Source organism: Drosophila kikkawai, chromosome X, assembly GCF_030179895.1.
Source record: "Drosophila kikkawai strain 14028-0561.14 chromosome X, DkikHiC1v2, whole genome shotgun sequence".
Taxonomy (NCBI): domain Eukaryota; kingdom Metazoa; phylum Arthropoda; class Insecta; order Diptera; family Drosophilidae; genus Drosophila; species Drosophila kikkawai.
In genome coordinates, this window is record NC_091733.1 from 16,655,249 (window position 1) to 16,670,581 (window position 15,333).

At 41.6% G+C, this 15,333-nt stretch overlaps 3 protein-coding genes across 4 annotated transcripts; 2 read left to right on the forward strand and 1 right to left on the reverse strand.

Annotated features, from left to right (window-relative positions):
• Positions 1–43: 43 nt before the first annotated feature.
• Positions 44–1,580, reverse strand: LOC108071678 (uncharacterized). The gene is made up of 3 exons (XM_017162483.3): positions 503–1,580; positions 205–377; positions 44–126 (listed from the first exon to the last, which is right to left on the reverse strand). The coding sequence occupies exons 1-3, from the start codon at positions 1,366–1,368 to the stop codon at positions 50–52; spliced, it is 1,116 nt and encodes a 371-aa protein (XP_017017972.3). The 5' UTR covers positions 1,369–1,580; the 3' UTR covers positions 44–49.
• A 2,010-nt stretch (positions 1,581–3,590) lies between these two features.
• LOC108071731 (uncharacterized) lies at positions 3,591–4,790 on the forward strand. Its single transcript, XM_017162556.2, has 2 exons — positions 3,591–3,838; positions 3,995–4,790. The coding sequence occupies exons 1-2, from the start codon at positions 3,692–3,694 to the stop codon at positions 4,760–4,762; spliced, it is 915 nt and encodes a 304-aa protein (XP_017018045.1). The 5' UTR covers positions 3,591–3,691; the 3' UTR covers positions 4,763–4,790.
• Positions 4,791–9,793: 5,003 nt separating this feature from the next.
• On the forward strand, positions 9,794–10,838 carry LOC108071712 (uncharacterized). Of its 2 annotated transcripts, none has more exons than XM_017162533.3 (2): positions 9,794–9,841; positions 9,916–10,838. In XM_017162533.3, the coding sequence occupies exons 1-2, from the start codon at positions 9,835–9,837 to the stop codon at positions 10,764–10,766; spliced, it is 858 nt and encodes a 285-aa protein (XP_017018022.1). In that variant the 5' UTR covers positions 9,794–9,834; the 3' UTR covers positions 10,767–10,838. The 2 variants fall into 2 exon arrangements, with proteins under 2 accessions (XP_017018022.1, XP_017018023.1); XM_017162534.3 differs by having other exon boundaries at positions 9,811–9,841; positions 9,905–10,838.
• The last annotated feature ends 4,495 nt before the right edge of the window (positions 10,839–15,333 follow it).

Here is a 15,333-nt window from a genome sequence, read left to right on the forward strand (position 1 = left end):
GAAAAAAAATATATATATATTTATTATTTGAATTTTCTTTCATCTTCTTTCACATATGAACCCTTGTTATACCCTTATTCCGCCTTTCCTGCTTGGGCTGTCCTGGCTGCTGGTAGTGTACCTCGACTGTGCAGGAGAAAGTGTGTTAGTTTTATTAATTATCTAATTAATTTATTAATTATTAAAGGCTCTGCATACACTCACTTCGATAGACATTATAGCCCCGCTCATCGGCTATGTAGTACTGTGTCTGAATTTGATTTTTTGGCCCTGGAATGGGCACTGAGTTGTAGCCCTCCTGGACATTGATCACCTGATCCTTGACGGTTTTCGTGTAGATCTTCTTGTAGTTCACCAAACCGTTGCTCATAACTAGCCTGAAGTTTAAGGGAAAATAAGGGTTTAATTTACAGAATTTTTAATATTTTGTTGTAGAATTTAACGGATTATTTATTATGTTTTTAAATTAGTTTTTAATATATATAAATAGCCTAGCACTTACTTGTACTCCTCGGTGCCATTGGGATGTATGACGTGATAATTTTGCACAACATAAATGGGGGTGGGTGTGGGCGTGCCGGTGGGATGAACACTGGTGGAAGCAGGACCAGGAGATGGGGTTGGTGATGGTGATGGCGCTGGTGCTGGTGCCGGGCTAGGTGGACTCCCCGAATCATCGAAGAAATAATCAAGATTCTCCTCTTCAAAGTCCATTTGCGGAAATACGACCAATTGATCCTCGTACAATGGCCATATTTGCTCAATAGGTGAGGCGCTGCTAGTGGCTTCGGGGGCTTTGGGAGTGCTACTTGTGGTCGTTGTTCTTCCGGTGGTGGTGGCCAGCGGCGGACTAAAGTCGTCACCATCCTCAATGTCCGACGGCCAAACAACCAATTGTAATTCATAGATGGGCTGACTGTCCGGAGCCTTCAAGTGGCGTTGCAGCTGCGAGCCAGCCTGCAACTCCTGTTCGCCCAAGCCCTCCTCCTCCTTCTCCTCCTCCGGCTTATTACCCATGCCTGCACCCGCACTCGGCCACGCCCCCGGCTTCTCAACGACGACAGGCTCCTCATTGTGGCAGCCTAACGAGTCCATTGTCGCCGCATCGAAAGTCAATTTGCAGTCGACGCTACTCCGTACCCCGTCTGCCTTGGCCAAGGACTCCTCCGAATGCGGGTCCATGGTGCTGGCGGTGCTGGTGTCCGGATCCGTAACAATCCCGGCTTGCAGGAGCGGGATTAGTGCCGCCAGCAAGAGCAAAACAAGTTCCGCCCAGAGTCGGCATCGGCTTCGGTTCCAGCTCAGGCTCCGGCTCCGGCTCCGGCTCCTGCTCATGCTACGGATTGGGGTCTTGTTTGATTTTGACATGACTGCGGGCGCTTTTCCTTGCCTTTTGCTTTTGCTCGCTGCCAAAAGGCCAGACTTGTATTTATACGCTTCAAAGGCGCTCGAATTCAGCCAGCATCACCATCATCGTCATCATCGATTTAATAAGATGCACTTTGGGCGTCGGGAGAAGCATGCACAGAGGAAAATGAAGTGTAAACCACCTTGATATTCTTTCTTCTGAAATATTTACGGATACCTGGCCAAGAATATATGTTATCCCTGGAGGTTTTTTGGTCAAAAGATATTCAATTTCCATTTTATTTCATTTACAAACCTTAAGTTTTCGAATTTACCTTTTAAGCTGCCAAATTTGTGCAGTGTAATGCTATATTCACATTGGTATAATACCGTTTTACAAATAAGACCCACAAGAGCCACACCGGGGAGAACTTGTGGGCGTTGTGGAAGGGCCAATAATAATCCAACCAGGCTGCTTATGGCATTTAACCCTTGAGTTTTCAGAGGAAACTGTAATTCAAAAATATGTAAAAATTGTATTAGTATAATATATTTTATAAATATAAATAAAAAATATATAAATTCCATTTTAAAGCACTGTGTGTTAGCATTTCTAGAAATAAAATAAATCATAGAGAAATAAATAAATATTAACAAATAAATGTAAGTTGAAAATGAAAGATCTTATCTTATCTTTAAGCATTTTTAAAGCTTAGAATATATCCAAAATTTAAATTTAAATATAAGCTTTCACAAATATATATACTTTTCTTGTTACAAAATTTCCTCCTTAGTTGTAGATTTCGATACCTCCCGCACCCTTTAAGGGTTAAACTGCATTTTATAATGCCAAAAGATGATGAAAATCGGCAAATGTGTGCACGGGTAAGTGGCGAGGATTGACTTTATAATCCAGAGCGTGTTCCCTGGCCGCTCGTAAATGTCTTTGAGGGTATTTGCGTGCTAATATGTTTCGGCATTCCCTGGGTGCTAATTAAAAGTGTTTCCAGGGGTAATCGAAGTTCATTGGCTCAGTTACGGGGGAATACGGATATTCTTCTTGGGAATTTCTCGACAATCAAAATAATATTAATTGAGCTGGGATGTCCTGACGGATGCGCTGCTACATAGATCTCTCTAGCCTGTCAAGTCTACAGCTTTTTTCTACAGCTTTTTGGGTAATTTTAACAACGTCATTTATAATGAGATTTTCCACGGGGGTCAAGGCTGATGTTGGGTGGTGGATGGTGCATCTGCTGTTGATGACGCAGCTTTTTGTTATCCCCAAGTCCCCTCCCGCCTCTCCCCTTGACTTTCTTCGCCTGGCTGGTGGACCTCCTTTATTGCATTTCGGTTTTTGTGTGTGTCATAAAAAATATTTGCCGCTGTAAAGTATTATTTTTAAAGCTGAAACCGGTCGGTGCACAGCTTGAATCATTTGGAGACCGCTTCTTCGATTTTTAAAGTCCAAGTAGGTAGCTGTATAGTATTTTCAGGGCCAGCCAGATTCTTAATTTAATTCAATTTCTATTTAACCGAACCGAGGGCCTCGTCGTCTTCAATGTGCAATTTGTCAAAAACTTTTTTGATTTATGAGTCCGCAACAGCAAGCGGCTGTCAAACAGCTTCAGCTCCTGTTTTTCCCATCTTTCCCTCTCATTTCTCCTTTCATTTTCTTTTGGGGAAAATTGAAAATCTCTCACACACACACACACACACACACACACAGAAATTTCCATGCAAACGAAACATTTTTTGTCGCCTGGCGTTCACCCTCCCCGCTGCCTTTGTTTGTGTCTTTGATTTTTTTATTATTTTTTTGGCACAAATTTAATTTGATTTGATTTTTGCCACTGGACATGGCAAGCCCCAGGCAATTTGTCAAGAAACTGTATACATTACTATATATATATTTACGGGGCTATGTGCCTCTGAGTATGCCTTAATTTAATGCCTTGCCTCGAAACGAAACGAAACATGTTTATTGCAATATTTATAATATGTTCTTTAGCAGTCAGATTAAGCCTTGTATTAAACTGCAACCCAGTTCGATATAAAAACAATAAATAATTAAGGAAATGCCCGTTTTTAAATGCTGACCCACTTTGTTTCCAGTTTCCTTTGAGTACTTAAAACCCTAATAAGAACGAAAACAAGAAACCAGAACCCTGAGGAATATCATCAAATTTTTGGTTGGAAATCATATATAAGAAGCGGCTGATATCTTCAGCAGATCAAAGCGAATCAGACAGAGCCAAGACAGCCTAAGAACTAACCAAAGGAACTCGAAATAATCAAAAGCTGAATACAAGTCTTAGATTACGACATTAAATAGCGAAAAATCATGGCCTTTAAACTGAGTTTGATTACTTTTTTGGCTTTAATAGCTGTGGGAATGGCTTTAACTACAACAAAAGCAACAACAACGACCACCAAGCCCAATAATATAAAACCAAAGGAACCCCTAGATAGACGTGACAAACGTCAGTTGGTAAGGGGTTTAAAAATAATAAAATATATAACAAAAAATATAGAAAATACAAAGATCACTTTCGGATACTTTTTTTTACATTTTAATCATTAAATTTAAAATTTAATTAAATTTCTACACATATTTTTACGATCCCCCATCTGTTTTTTCCCCCAGAATAAAGCCCAAACAAGCTTGGCTGGAGCCAATGGCAACTTTCCCATCTTCTTTGACGGTGTCAATGTGAATCCCCAGCCTCTGCAGCCCCTACAGCCACTTCCCCCCCTTCAACAGCTGCAGCCCCTGCAGCCCATCACTGTGGTAACCCCGGTGGCCTCCAACTCGAATGCCCAGAGCCAGCAGCCTCAGAACGGTTGGTTCTCCGGTTTTGGCCAGAATCTGCCCGTCATCGGCACTCTCGTTGGAGGACTGCCCAGCCTGATCAGTGGCCTGGGACTGGGCTCCATGAACGGGGGCTTCGGCACCCTGGGCGGTCTGAATCTTGGCAATCTGGGCCTGGGCACCGTCACGCCGGTGGTGGCGGCTCCAGTGCAGCCCGCACCCAGCTCTCAGGGCAGCTGCCCGCTAACCCAGAAGCTGAGTTGCCGCTGCGAGCCATTGATCCAGCTGCCGGGACTGAAGCCCATCGGTAGCGGCGGCGCAGGTCCTCTGAGATCCCAGCTGGTGCAGATCCAGCGGCAGAATGCCCGTGTAAACGAGGATGGATCGCAGGAGGTGCGAGTGATTTTGAGCAGCGGACATGTGATCTACCGGCGAATGGCCAAGGACATGGGCCAGAGCGGCTACATAGCCATGAAGATTCAGTCGGGCAAATACCTAACCATCTACTACAGCGTCAACAGGGAGGAGTACTCGGTGCGGGCGGACGTTAAGGATGCGCCGCCCACCTCGGATTTTGATGAGGAGCTGAGTGGACAGTTTTAAGGATTTATGTATCTTTTTTCTTATATATATATTTTTTTTTATAATATTAATAAAGAGAATGAACCGATAGATAGATAGATCTCCCCCTGATTATAATCCTTCGATTTTTATGACTTTTTTGGGGGGAGAAACTGGCCCCTTAAAGTTAGATTAACGCTGATTCGAGTCATCAAAAGGCCATCATTAGGGTCACATGTGTTTCACCCATTCCACGAGAACCTCTTCCCATAAACTGTATTAATCTGATGTTTATTTTTTGTGTTATGTGTGTAACTTTCCCCTTTTGAATAACAACTACAAACTAGCTAAGCTGAAGGGGAAATAAACAACAATGAAACACATTCCTGCGATTGCTCCTTGGGGAGGGAAAGTTGTGCTGCCAAAGACAAATATTCATGCGGACCGGCAATAAACTTGTCTTTTATTGCCACAGATGTTGTTAAAGGGTTAACAAGCGGGTTATGGTGCGGAGGTGGAGGCGGAGTCCAACTATTCAACTGGTGCCCAGCCAATCGACAGCCAAATTGAAGACTTCTTCCCGGGCAAAAGATCCGCCAAGATATACATAATAATGGCTACAAGCTTCCAAGGAGAGCGTGAAATTAGTTCTTGTTGCGCACACTAAGAAAAGCAAGTCAAAACTTTCCCAAAGTATCTTAAAGATACGTTTTTGTACTTTCAACATTTTGTTTAAATTTTACAATTTAGCAGAAAAATTAAGCAAGTCTAAATGAAGAGACCTCTTTGTGTAGACTTTCTGTCAGTGTATTGCCACCAGTTGAGTTTCGCCGTGAAAAGGGCCAAAAGAGAAAGAGAGAGAGAGAGAGAGAGAGAGAGAGAGAGAGAGAGAGAGAGAGAGAGAGAGAGAGAGAGAGAGAGAGAGAGAGCTGGAAAACAAACAGTTAGCTCAATGGCCAAATGGAAATCAAGCTGTAAAATGCCATATCCTCGCCCGGCCACCACCCCACCCCACCCCGCTTTGTACTCCACTTTCCGCAACTTCCTTTTCAAGTTGAGAGAGCGCAGAAGTTTCGAAATGAGCCGGAAAATGGTAGCTGCCAGGATATAGCAGGATATGCCCGGAAAAGCCCCAGTTAGTGCAGTGCAACCTCACAAAAGCCAGCGGGGCCGATGTATAATTAAAAGTTCCCTTTTGTGCCGAGATTGGACTGCAGATCCTCGAAAAAGGCAACGGGGCAACGATTAGTCAGAATGTAGAGACGCCGAGAGATTTGACTTTTGTTTATATTCTGGCTTCTGGTTTATGGTTTTCTTAAAAGAAAAATATTGTTTGAGAATTTAAAAATTTAAAAATAGGAAGGTAAGTTTTAAGTACTCGGTAAATCCATATATAAATATATTTGAAATGAAGGTTTGTTGGTTGGAAATATCATAGATATAACGTAGTCTATATAAATATTTATTTAACATTAATAAAAAAGAAAGATTTGACTTGTGCACATATTCCTGACTCTGGCTTACAGATTTCTTATAAGAAAAATATTTTATAAGAATTTATAAACAGGAAGAAAAGCTTTAAATGAAGGTTTGTTGGTTGGAAATATCATAGATGTAATATAGTATACATAAATATTTATTTTACATTAATATAAGTAAAGTATACGCCCTCATATGCACATTTCTGGACATTTTCCTGACTCTTTCTTAAGGTTTTCCAAAGGAAAAATAATTTCCTAAAAATTTAAAAGTAGGAAATAAAGCTTTTTTTACTAGGTAAAGACATAAAAATGTATTTTAAAGGAAGGTTTGTTGGGTGAAAATATCATAAAATATACTCATAATATTCTTTTACATTTTAAATACAAATTTACGCTAAATGAAAACCGTTTAAATTGAGTAATAAGCAGCCCCTTGAAAACCCCTTCATTAAAGTATATTCAATCTTATTTGCTTTGAAATACCTAAATAAGAATTGGCATAAATTTTACCTAAATATGTTTAATATGAGTAAATTAAGCTTTTAAAGTGGTTTATAAAAATAAGAGAAAATTAAAATTGAAACCAACATGCTAAGCCCACTCAGTCGTGATCGGCACAACCCAGAACTTCTGTCAACCGTTCACTAATGCTCCCGATTTGTGACTATGGCAGGCCATGGCATGGATGTGCCGACTTCTGGCTCCTGGCTTCGATTTGGATGCTGGCCACTCACCGAAATCCTTTACCGCTTCCTGCAACTAATTCGGATGCCGAATGGTGGATAACATTTGTGTTCGGGGGGGAATGATGATTTTAAAACAGGCGGGGGGACAGGGGCGTGGTTACAATGAAACCGCAGCAAAGCCAACTTTTTCAGAAATTATAAAATGGTCGCACGGGACACACTCACACATTGAAACACTGAAAAATAAAATAAATAAAAAAGAAATTATAAAATTTAAACCATTAACAAAAAGTTAAAGAGTAAATGCTTTTTCTTTACCATTTCCTTTTGAGTCAAAATGTGAAGAATATAAATTTTATTTCTCCACATCCTTTGTGGCCAGTATCCTGTTCCCCGTATATGTGTGACCCCTTGCTTAACCCCATTTCAGACGCTTCATTGGTTATGCCAATTGCAAAGTGTCCTGTCCGGGGGGCAACAATTGAAATTGCCAGACTCGTTGATGAGACTTTAAGCTCTCCCTGCAGTTGGTCCCTGGTTGCGTATTACCAAATGACGGTCATTAAGGGGCTCCCTCCATACCCTGTTTTTATTTATTTTTGCAATTGGAATGATGACTTTAAAGCTGTGGCATCTTTAAGTGGTGCATGGTGCTCACGCTGCTCGCTGCACTACGCAACATTAAGTCCCCTGAATGCCCCACTTTTTCGGTTGGCTTTGGCTTTGGTCGGTTGTTGTTGTTGCTGTTGTTTTCAGTGGGTTGGTGGGGTCTAAAGGGGAGTTCCATTAGCCGGGGGAAGCGGCTGGTGTTGGTGGGCAGTCCCAAACGCCAGACTCGTCGCAACCGCAGACGTTACGTGAGTGACCGACAGTGGCGGCGGCGGCGGCGAACGACGCGTCGATCTCTCCAACTGAAGGAGATGTGTGTAGCTTCCCTGTTTAAGGCCTACGGGCTTCTGTAGCCCAGGGGCTACCCTCGAAAAACTGCCGCATTGTGTGGCCAAAAAGCGAAACCGCTGCTGCAACTGGCCCACCAACTGCCCAGACACTGAGAACAAAAATAGTGACTTGCTGGCTATAAAATAATAACAAAAAACAGGGGATTTCTACCGTTGAAATCAATAAATAAGACAAAAGCTAAGCTAGGAGTCCAACTTGTTTTGCACATTTTTTTTATGCAAATTTCATTTATCAATTTTTTCCCCAGTGTACAAAGGACTACCTTTAGGCAGAACAGAAGCACGACGATAACTGAAAGGTGGACCCATGGAAAGCGGATGCGAATCGAGAGCGGAAAGCGTGTCAGATAGACGGCTGGGGCAACGAGGGGTTAAGGGGTTTCACAAAAGCGGGAATTTAGTTCGAGCTACTGTGGAAATGATTAAAGGAAAGGGGTTTAAAATAAAGGGAAAATGAGCAAAGAGATGGGGAAAGCGGAAAAGATGGAAAGTTAAAGGTTAGAACATTATTAGGCTCCAACGCTTAATTATGTGCTAATACTTGTTATTGGATTTTTTGTTATTAAAAAAGGGTGGCTGAAGATATTACTATGGGCTCATTAAAATATTTTGTATATTTAAGAAAAATTAACCTAAGACAAGCCACCATAAATACCAGTTTTTAGTCTCAATATTTCAATTGCTCTCAAATTATAGGCGTTTTTTTAGTTTAGTTCCTTTCTTGTGGCGCTTTTTGTGCTCCACTTGTACCCTATAATTCCCAACTCGTTCTGACTTCCAACTAGATTGTGTGTATGTTCTCCAGATTATATAACCCTATATTTCATATACTGCAGACATATCTATTAAAGGATATTCCGATATTATCGCTAACCTAGATCACATCACATTTTGGAGAAGAAGGACTTGCTGCCAGGTGCATTGTACCCCTGATAAACCCCCTATTATTCCTGGACCGAGTCTAATTGACTCTCTGGTAGGGAGAGGTAGGGGAAGTACAGGGAGTACAGAGACCCTGGCCCCCACAGGAATCCGCTCAAAGCTTACGAGTAAAAAAATTTCCCCTTTACCTGAGAAACAGAGCCACGAAGAGCCACTGTAAACAGGTGCAAACATGGCGCGGCAATTTCACAATCTCCCACTTTACCGCCCAGTTGTTTGTTTGTTTTTTTTTTCAGTTTTCCTTGTTCAAATATTTGTAAATGGGTAAAAAAAAAAGAAGTAAAACAGCGGAGATCCACTCGACCACTGTCGAAAAAACAAGAATGGAAAATCTGGAAAAATCATTGAAGAGCAACAATGCCGGGAAAAACAAAAGAACAAATGCAAAGCCGGCGACCACTAAATAAATGGAGTGCTTGGACGAGTGGAAAAGTGGGCGAGTGGTGGGAGTGGGGGTTAGTGGGGCAGTGGGAAAAGCGGGAAAAGCGGGTAACTGGAAAAGCGGATACGGGAAACTTCGCAAAAGGATCAAGCGAGTGCCTGTCAGAAGATATGTTGCATAAGAACGCCTTGTTGCAAGTTAAAGCTAACCGAAACACTAAGTAACGCAAGTGTAAGGCTACTCATTTAAATGCTATAATTATTATAAAATAAAAAACAAACAAAATAAACACAAAGAATAAAATAAAGGCTTACAAATTCAAGTATTGCTAATACTAATCAATGGTAATGAAAACGATTTACCTTTCCAGCGCCTTACACTCATGGTCTGCCACTGTACCCAAATGGAAACCCCCGTTTTTGCCTGTGGAAACCGATTTCTCCACAATTGGCCAATCGGCGGGCAAGAATGCGAACGAGGAGAGCTTTACAAGATCTGAGTCAGCCAAGGGTTGGGCTCGGCCCTGTCCGGGATCCCTTATCTGGAACCTGGGCATCGATAAGCCCTATCTACGTGTGCCAAGGCGGAGCGGAAACATGGAAAGGCCATTAAATCAGACGCCAAGTCAGTCAAACGCCGGAGCTGCTGGAGAACGGACTGAAACATGCAAGGTAACATGGAAAGCCTTACAGGGAAATAACTATAAAAGGCCCCATCATCATTACATTTCGAAGGATATTCACAGACCACCGCTGGATGCACTTTAGCCATGGCAGCGTACCGCCAAATGCCGTGGTGGCTGGCCACGACTCCGACGGCGACACGATCTTCGTGGGACGCGCCTTCTTCAACAACGACATGCTGCCCGCCAAGGTGATTCCCAACAAGGGCAAGGCCTACGTGGCGTATGCCCGCGAGGAGCACGAGCTGGAGAACTACGAGGTGCTGTCCGGCTTCAACTACGAGTGGCTGCCGGCGGAGAACGGCCAGGTGCCGCCCGGAGCCGTCAAGGTGGGCCAGAACGTGGACGGGGAGTACCTGTACGCGGGCCGGGGCTACCATGCCGGCAGCCTAACCGTGGGCAAGGTGCATCCCTCGCATGGCTGCCTGTACATACCCTACGACTCCGACGAGGTTAAGATCTTCTCCTACGAGGTGCTGAGCCAGCCGGAGCGCTGGATTGACACCACGGCCACGAATATACCGGATGGAGCTCTGGTGGCGGGCCACGACTCCAACGGGGACACCATCTATGTGGGACGCGTGTTCCGCAACGGCGACTTGCTGCCCGCCAAGGTGGTGCCGGCCAAGGGCAAGGCCTATGCCGCCTACGCCCAAGCGGAGCACGAGCTGACCGATGTCCAGGTCCTAACCGGAGCCGGCTTCCGCTGGGTGCCCGCCTCCCACGGCAATGTGGTGCCCGGCGCCCTGTCCTCCGGCCCGAACGTGGACGGAGAGCCCCTGTACGTGGGCAGGGCCACCTATTGCGACAGCCTGAGCGTGGGCAAGATCCATCCCTCGCATGGCTGCATCTACATCCCCTTTGGCGGCGAGGAGGTGCGTCTGGAGCACTACGAGGTGCTGGTCCGTATTTAAGGAGATGCCTGCTGATCTTTTTTGATAACTTTTTTTGTTTTTAATTAAATATACTGGTTTACTGGTGCCACTTTCTAATCATTTATATTTAAATTAAGCTATAAATTGATCATTTCTAATGGAAACTGGTAGAATGTGGGAATATTGTACTTGCACTCGGTTATCAAGGGAATCGAAGCCATAAATTGCCCGCCACTTAAGCATAATTAGCAGGTCTAGCGTTTGCACTCGCGTAGTGACTGTTCATTAACAAAACAGTCGTAAAACCCGAGATATCGAAGTTTGATAACGACTATAGGGAATTCATTCAAAGAGCCCTGCCAGCGGTGCTTTTAAGCCATTTTAAAATCATAGTAATGTTTAAGTTTTGTGTTATTTTATGGTATTTAATTGATTAGTCCATTGAGAAGAATCGATTCAGATCCTTTTGGAAGTATTTCGGCGCTGCGACGCATAGGTAAGTTTTATTTTTGTTATTATATTTTACTTAAAACTTTAGAAAGTTCCTGTGCAATAGCTTTTATTTTTGCTGTATTACAATTTGAATGAAATCAGTAAAGAATGGCTTATGCATACTGAATTTCAAATTTTAGGATATTAAAATTTTTCTTTTAATTTTTAAGAATTTTATTAAGAATTTTTTATCAAATTTTGATTTTGGCTAAATCGACTCGCCTGTTGATGGACGATCGAAACGAAGACTCGAACCAAGTTCCTATAAAAGTAACCTAGTCAAGTTTTGCACTTTGAAATCGACACCTTAAGCTCTCAGTGAAGTTTCAATCCTTACTGTGTCTGCGAGAAAATAGTAAGGTTTTCCACCTCTATTGTGAATTGCTTTTGAGGCTGGTAACACTTTAATTACATTTTTTAATTTTAGTCTCTGGTAACACTTTAATTGGCATTTTTAGGTTTGGTAAATCTGGTAACACTTTAATTGGCATTTTTAGGTTTGGTAAATCTGGTAACATCAATTTCATAAAAAACCATCTCACGAATCGGACGTGTGTTTCGCTATTTGTTTTTTCCGCGAAACATTTTGCAAGAGCCAAAACGACGTGTGTGCATTTGTTTACAGTGCGAAGCCGTGCAGGTGTGTGCGTGCCCGTTTGTTTGTTTGTTTGCGTGAAGATAAAATACAACAAGTGCAAACACCATAATAACAACAAAGCAGCTCCTTTTTTTTTTGGTGACACGAAACAGCAACAATAACAAGCGAGAGTGCGAGCGGGATCGGGAGAGCGCCCCAGCGGTACTTGTTGTTGCTTTCCACCGATAGGAAAATGATTAATGAACCTGCCGCAGCGGCAACAACAAATCAAGTAAATATACCGCCTAATTAATGTATTTGTATAACCCCTAATTTCCGTTATCTGAACACACTGGCTGGGCCGAGTGATTACTGTCTTTGATTAGGGCTTCTTTTCCCTCCCCCCCCCCCCAAAAACTGGAGTCCCTTGCAACGTGTGTACATTTCGATGTGTTAAAGAACGTGTAATTGTGATTAGAAGAGCCCATATACACTGGGAGAACGATATGAAAATCTTCTGTTTGAAAAAACTTCTCATTTAGAAAGTTGTCTAATCTACATAATGTAAAATTCCGGGTATTGATGTTTTTATGGCTCATTAAGTGTTCTTAGAAATTGTTAATAATTTTGGCCAAAAAGTAATTAAAATTATTTCCCAGAAAATGTAAGCGTGGCAAAGTTTATGATCTGTACAAGCTTCGTAACCAAAAAAACCCTTAAGGACCCTCGGGTGCTCTGGGTCTACAAAAGAACCCAGAGCAAAGGAAAGTTTATAGGAACCTCATGCCTTCCATATGCTTTTTTTGTCCTTAATCAAAATCGGAACTTTACTTTTGCTGCTCCTTTTTGTAGCTCTGCTTTTCTGTATTGGTTCTTGTCCTGCTCGTTCGAGTCCTGCAACTTTTGTTCCTCCTAATGAGAGTGCTTCAATTTCAATAAAGTTCCTCCTTTTTTTCGCGCTCTTTTCCACATGAGAGTCTCCTCCAGCTGCGGTGGTTTTTATGTGATTTGAAGTTGCAGAAGGAAGCGCATCATTTGCCACGCCCCCCTTTTGCCTTTGGGCTAGATTTTCGTTTTATTTTGTAAAAGTTTGTTGCACTTTTCACAGCCAGTCCGCGAACAAGTCCTTCGCATCCTGTCTGGCTGCTCCCATTCGCCCCTTTGAACCCCATTTTCCAGTCTTGTTTATTCCCACTCTTTGTGGCTCCTCTTCGTGGCCTCCGTTTCCATATATATTTTTTTTTTGTCCCCGGCAAAAGCAACAATTAGTCGCAGCACCTGGAAGTGCAGAAAATGCACAAAATGCTGAAAACCAGAAATCCAGAATTACAGAAACGCAGCGGCAGAAACTGAAGCAGCGAACAGCAAACAAAAGCGGTGCAGTGGAACCCCGTTAAATGAAACTACAACTTTTTCAAACCTAATTAAAGTTTAGAAGAGAGAAACTACATCAATTCTCCTTATCAGCTGTTTTTTTTTATAATAATGATGATACCGCCCACCAAAATATAAGTAAAAGACTCTTATACACTGCAAAAAACAACTGGAATACATTTTCAAACTATGCTTAGCTGAAATTATAGATGTAAAGCATGCAAGCTAGTATCCAGATAAACTTTTATTGTTTTAAAAATATTTATTATGAAATATATATATTAAAATAATATAAAAAATATTTAACTATATTAAAACTATTAAAAAATATTATAAAATTTATATTATCGAATATATATATTTTTTTTTAATTAATTATTTGAAACTCAAAGCTTTGAGAAACCTTAAATTTCTACTCTTCTCCCACAGTATTTTTTAAACTAAATAATTTAAAAACAAATTAAATTAATAAATCTACTAAAATTAATTAACTAAAAGCTATTCTAAGAGTCACCACTGTATCTGCATCTGCCTCACACAGTACGACCCGCTCTGGTGGCTTATTTATGTACATATTTCTTGGCACTTGTTATATTTATAGGATCCCCACACACTTACAGTGCCCCTCCCTGCCCACCCTGCCCTCTTGGGCTGTGTGTGTGAGTGTGTGTGTGTGTTGTCATCAGTATGCCAGTTGTCACTTCATCTCTTTAAATGCGCCTCATGGTTTTCAATTTCGAGAAACAAGTGGCCCAAAAGTGTTGCTGTCCAAGTGCCCATATCACAGGGCACATACGCCAAGTACACTTGAGATATAACCTAGTTTTTATGTTTAAAAACTATATTTCAAAATGGGAAATCCTTTTGCACACAATTTGGATATTCTTCTGGCTTGTTTATTCCAGCTTTTCTCCTCACTTTGCCTTCTTGTGAGCAAAACCCCTCTTAATTTTTCCAACCCCCCTTTTCGTCTTTCAATGACGACTCCTCTGTGCTTTCGGGCAAAACTGCAGCCAAATGAAATTAGTCTTTGGATTTTCTTTAAAAGAGCGACAAGCACGACAGATACAGATGCAAACTCAATAAGCCAACTAAATGCAAATTTCAAATTCATCCATTCAACACACACTTATTTTTTCTCAAAAGAAAAACCGTCTTCGTTTTAAAGTTTCCCCCCTATTTCCATTCCCCCTTGGGGAGTGATGTGAAATCATTATTCGTCACGCTCAGATTGCCATGCCTGAACGGCCAGGTATACGTGTTCCCATCGAACTCTATAACTCTGTCACACTCACCTGGGCTGGGCCTGAGCCCTCTCAGCAGGCCCTTTTTGCATGTGGAAGTTCTCGAGAAGCAAAGGCACCACAGTATGACAGCAGATGGAGGGGTATTGAGGTGTGAATCCTCTTTTGAAATTGGTTGGGGTCAGGCAATTGAGAGATTTTCATATTAAAAATTGGTTTTACATTTGCCTAGCAGTTTTTATTAACTTGGGTATATTATTTATTAGGCATAAATGTCATGCGTAAAAGTGGTTAAAGTAAAAAAAGCTAAAGGTCACCTTGATTAGTATACGCTCCAAACATCTGAGGGGAGTTAGGTAACCGAAAGTCATAGATGTCCGTCCATATTCTCTCAGTGCAAAGTCCCTAAATGTTACTCACTTTTTCCCTCTGTGTTGGTAAAAGGATATTTCAAATTTCCTTTATTTTTTATATAACTTAGAGATACATTTTCATGTTTTAAAAGTTGTATTTTCCAAACTCAAAATATCCACCCCCAAAAACCTGTTGATTTCTGGGTCAAGTTGTATTCAATTCGTTGATTTTCCAACTCATTTTTTGTAAATTTCCCGTTTTTTGTTGTTGAACGTGACCCTCTGTTCGTTTTCATTAATGGCACTTTCAGCCGGAACAAAACAGTAACAAAATATTAATTATGAACAAAAAACATTGCGCATTTATCATCATTCATTCATATTAACTTGGCCTATCAGCATTTTTTCTCATTTACCCAAATCGCTGGCCATTAAAGGCCGGAAAGAAATAAAACGAACTGAATATGAAACTGAAAATTAAGGCAAATATGCAAAGGGCGACACGCTACGTTGACTGTTTGTTCTGAGCTGGCCAAAAAAAAAAATACAAAAAAAAAACAAAAATT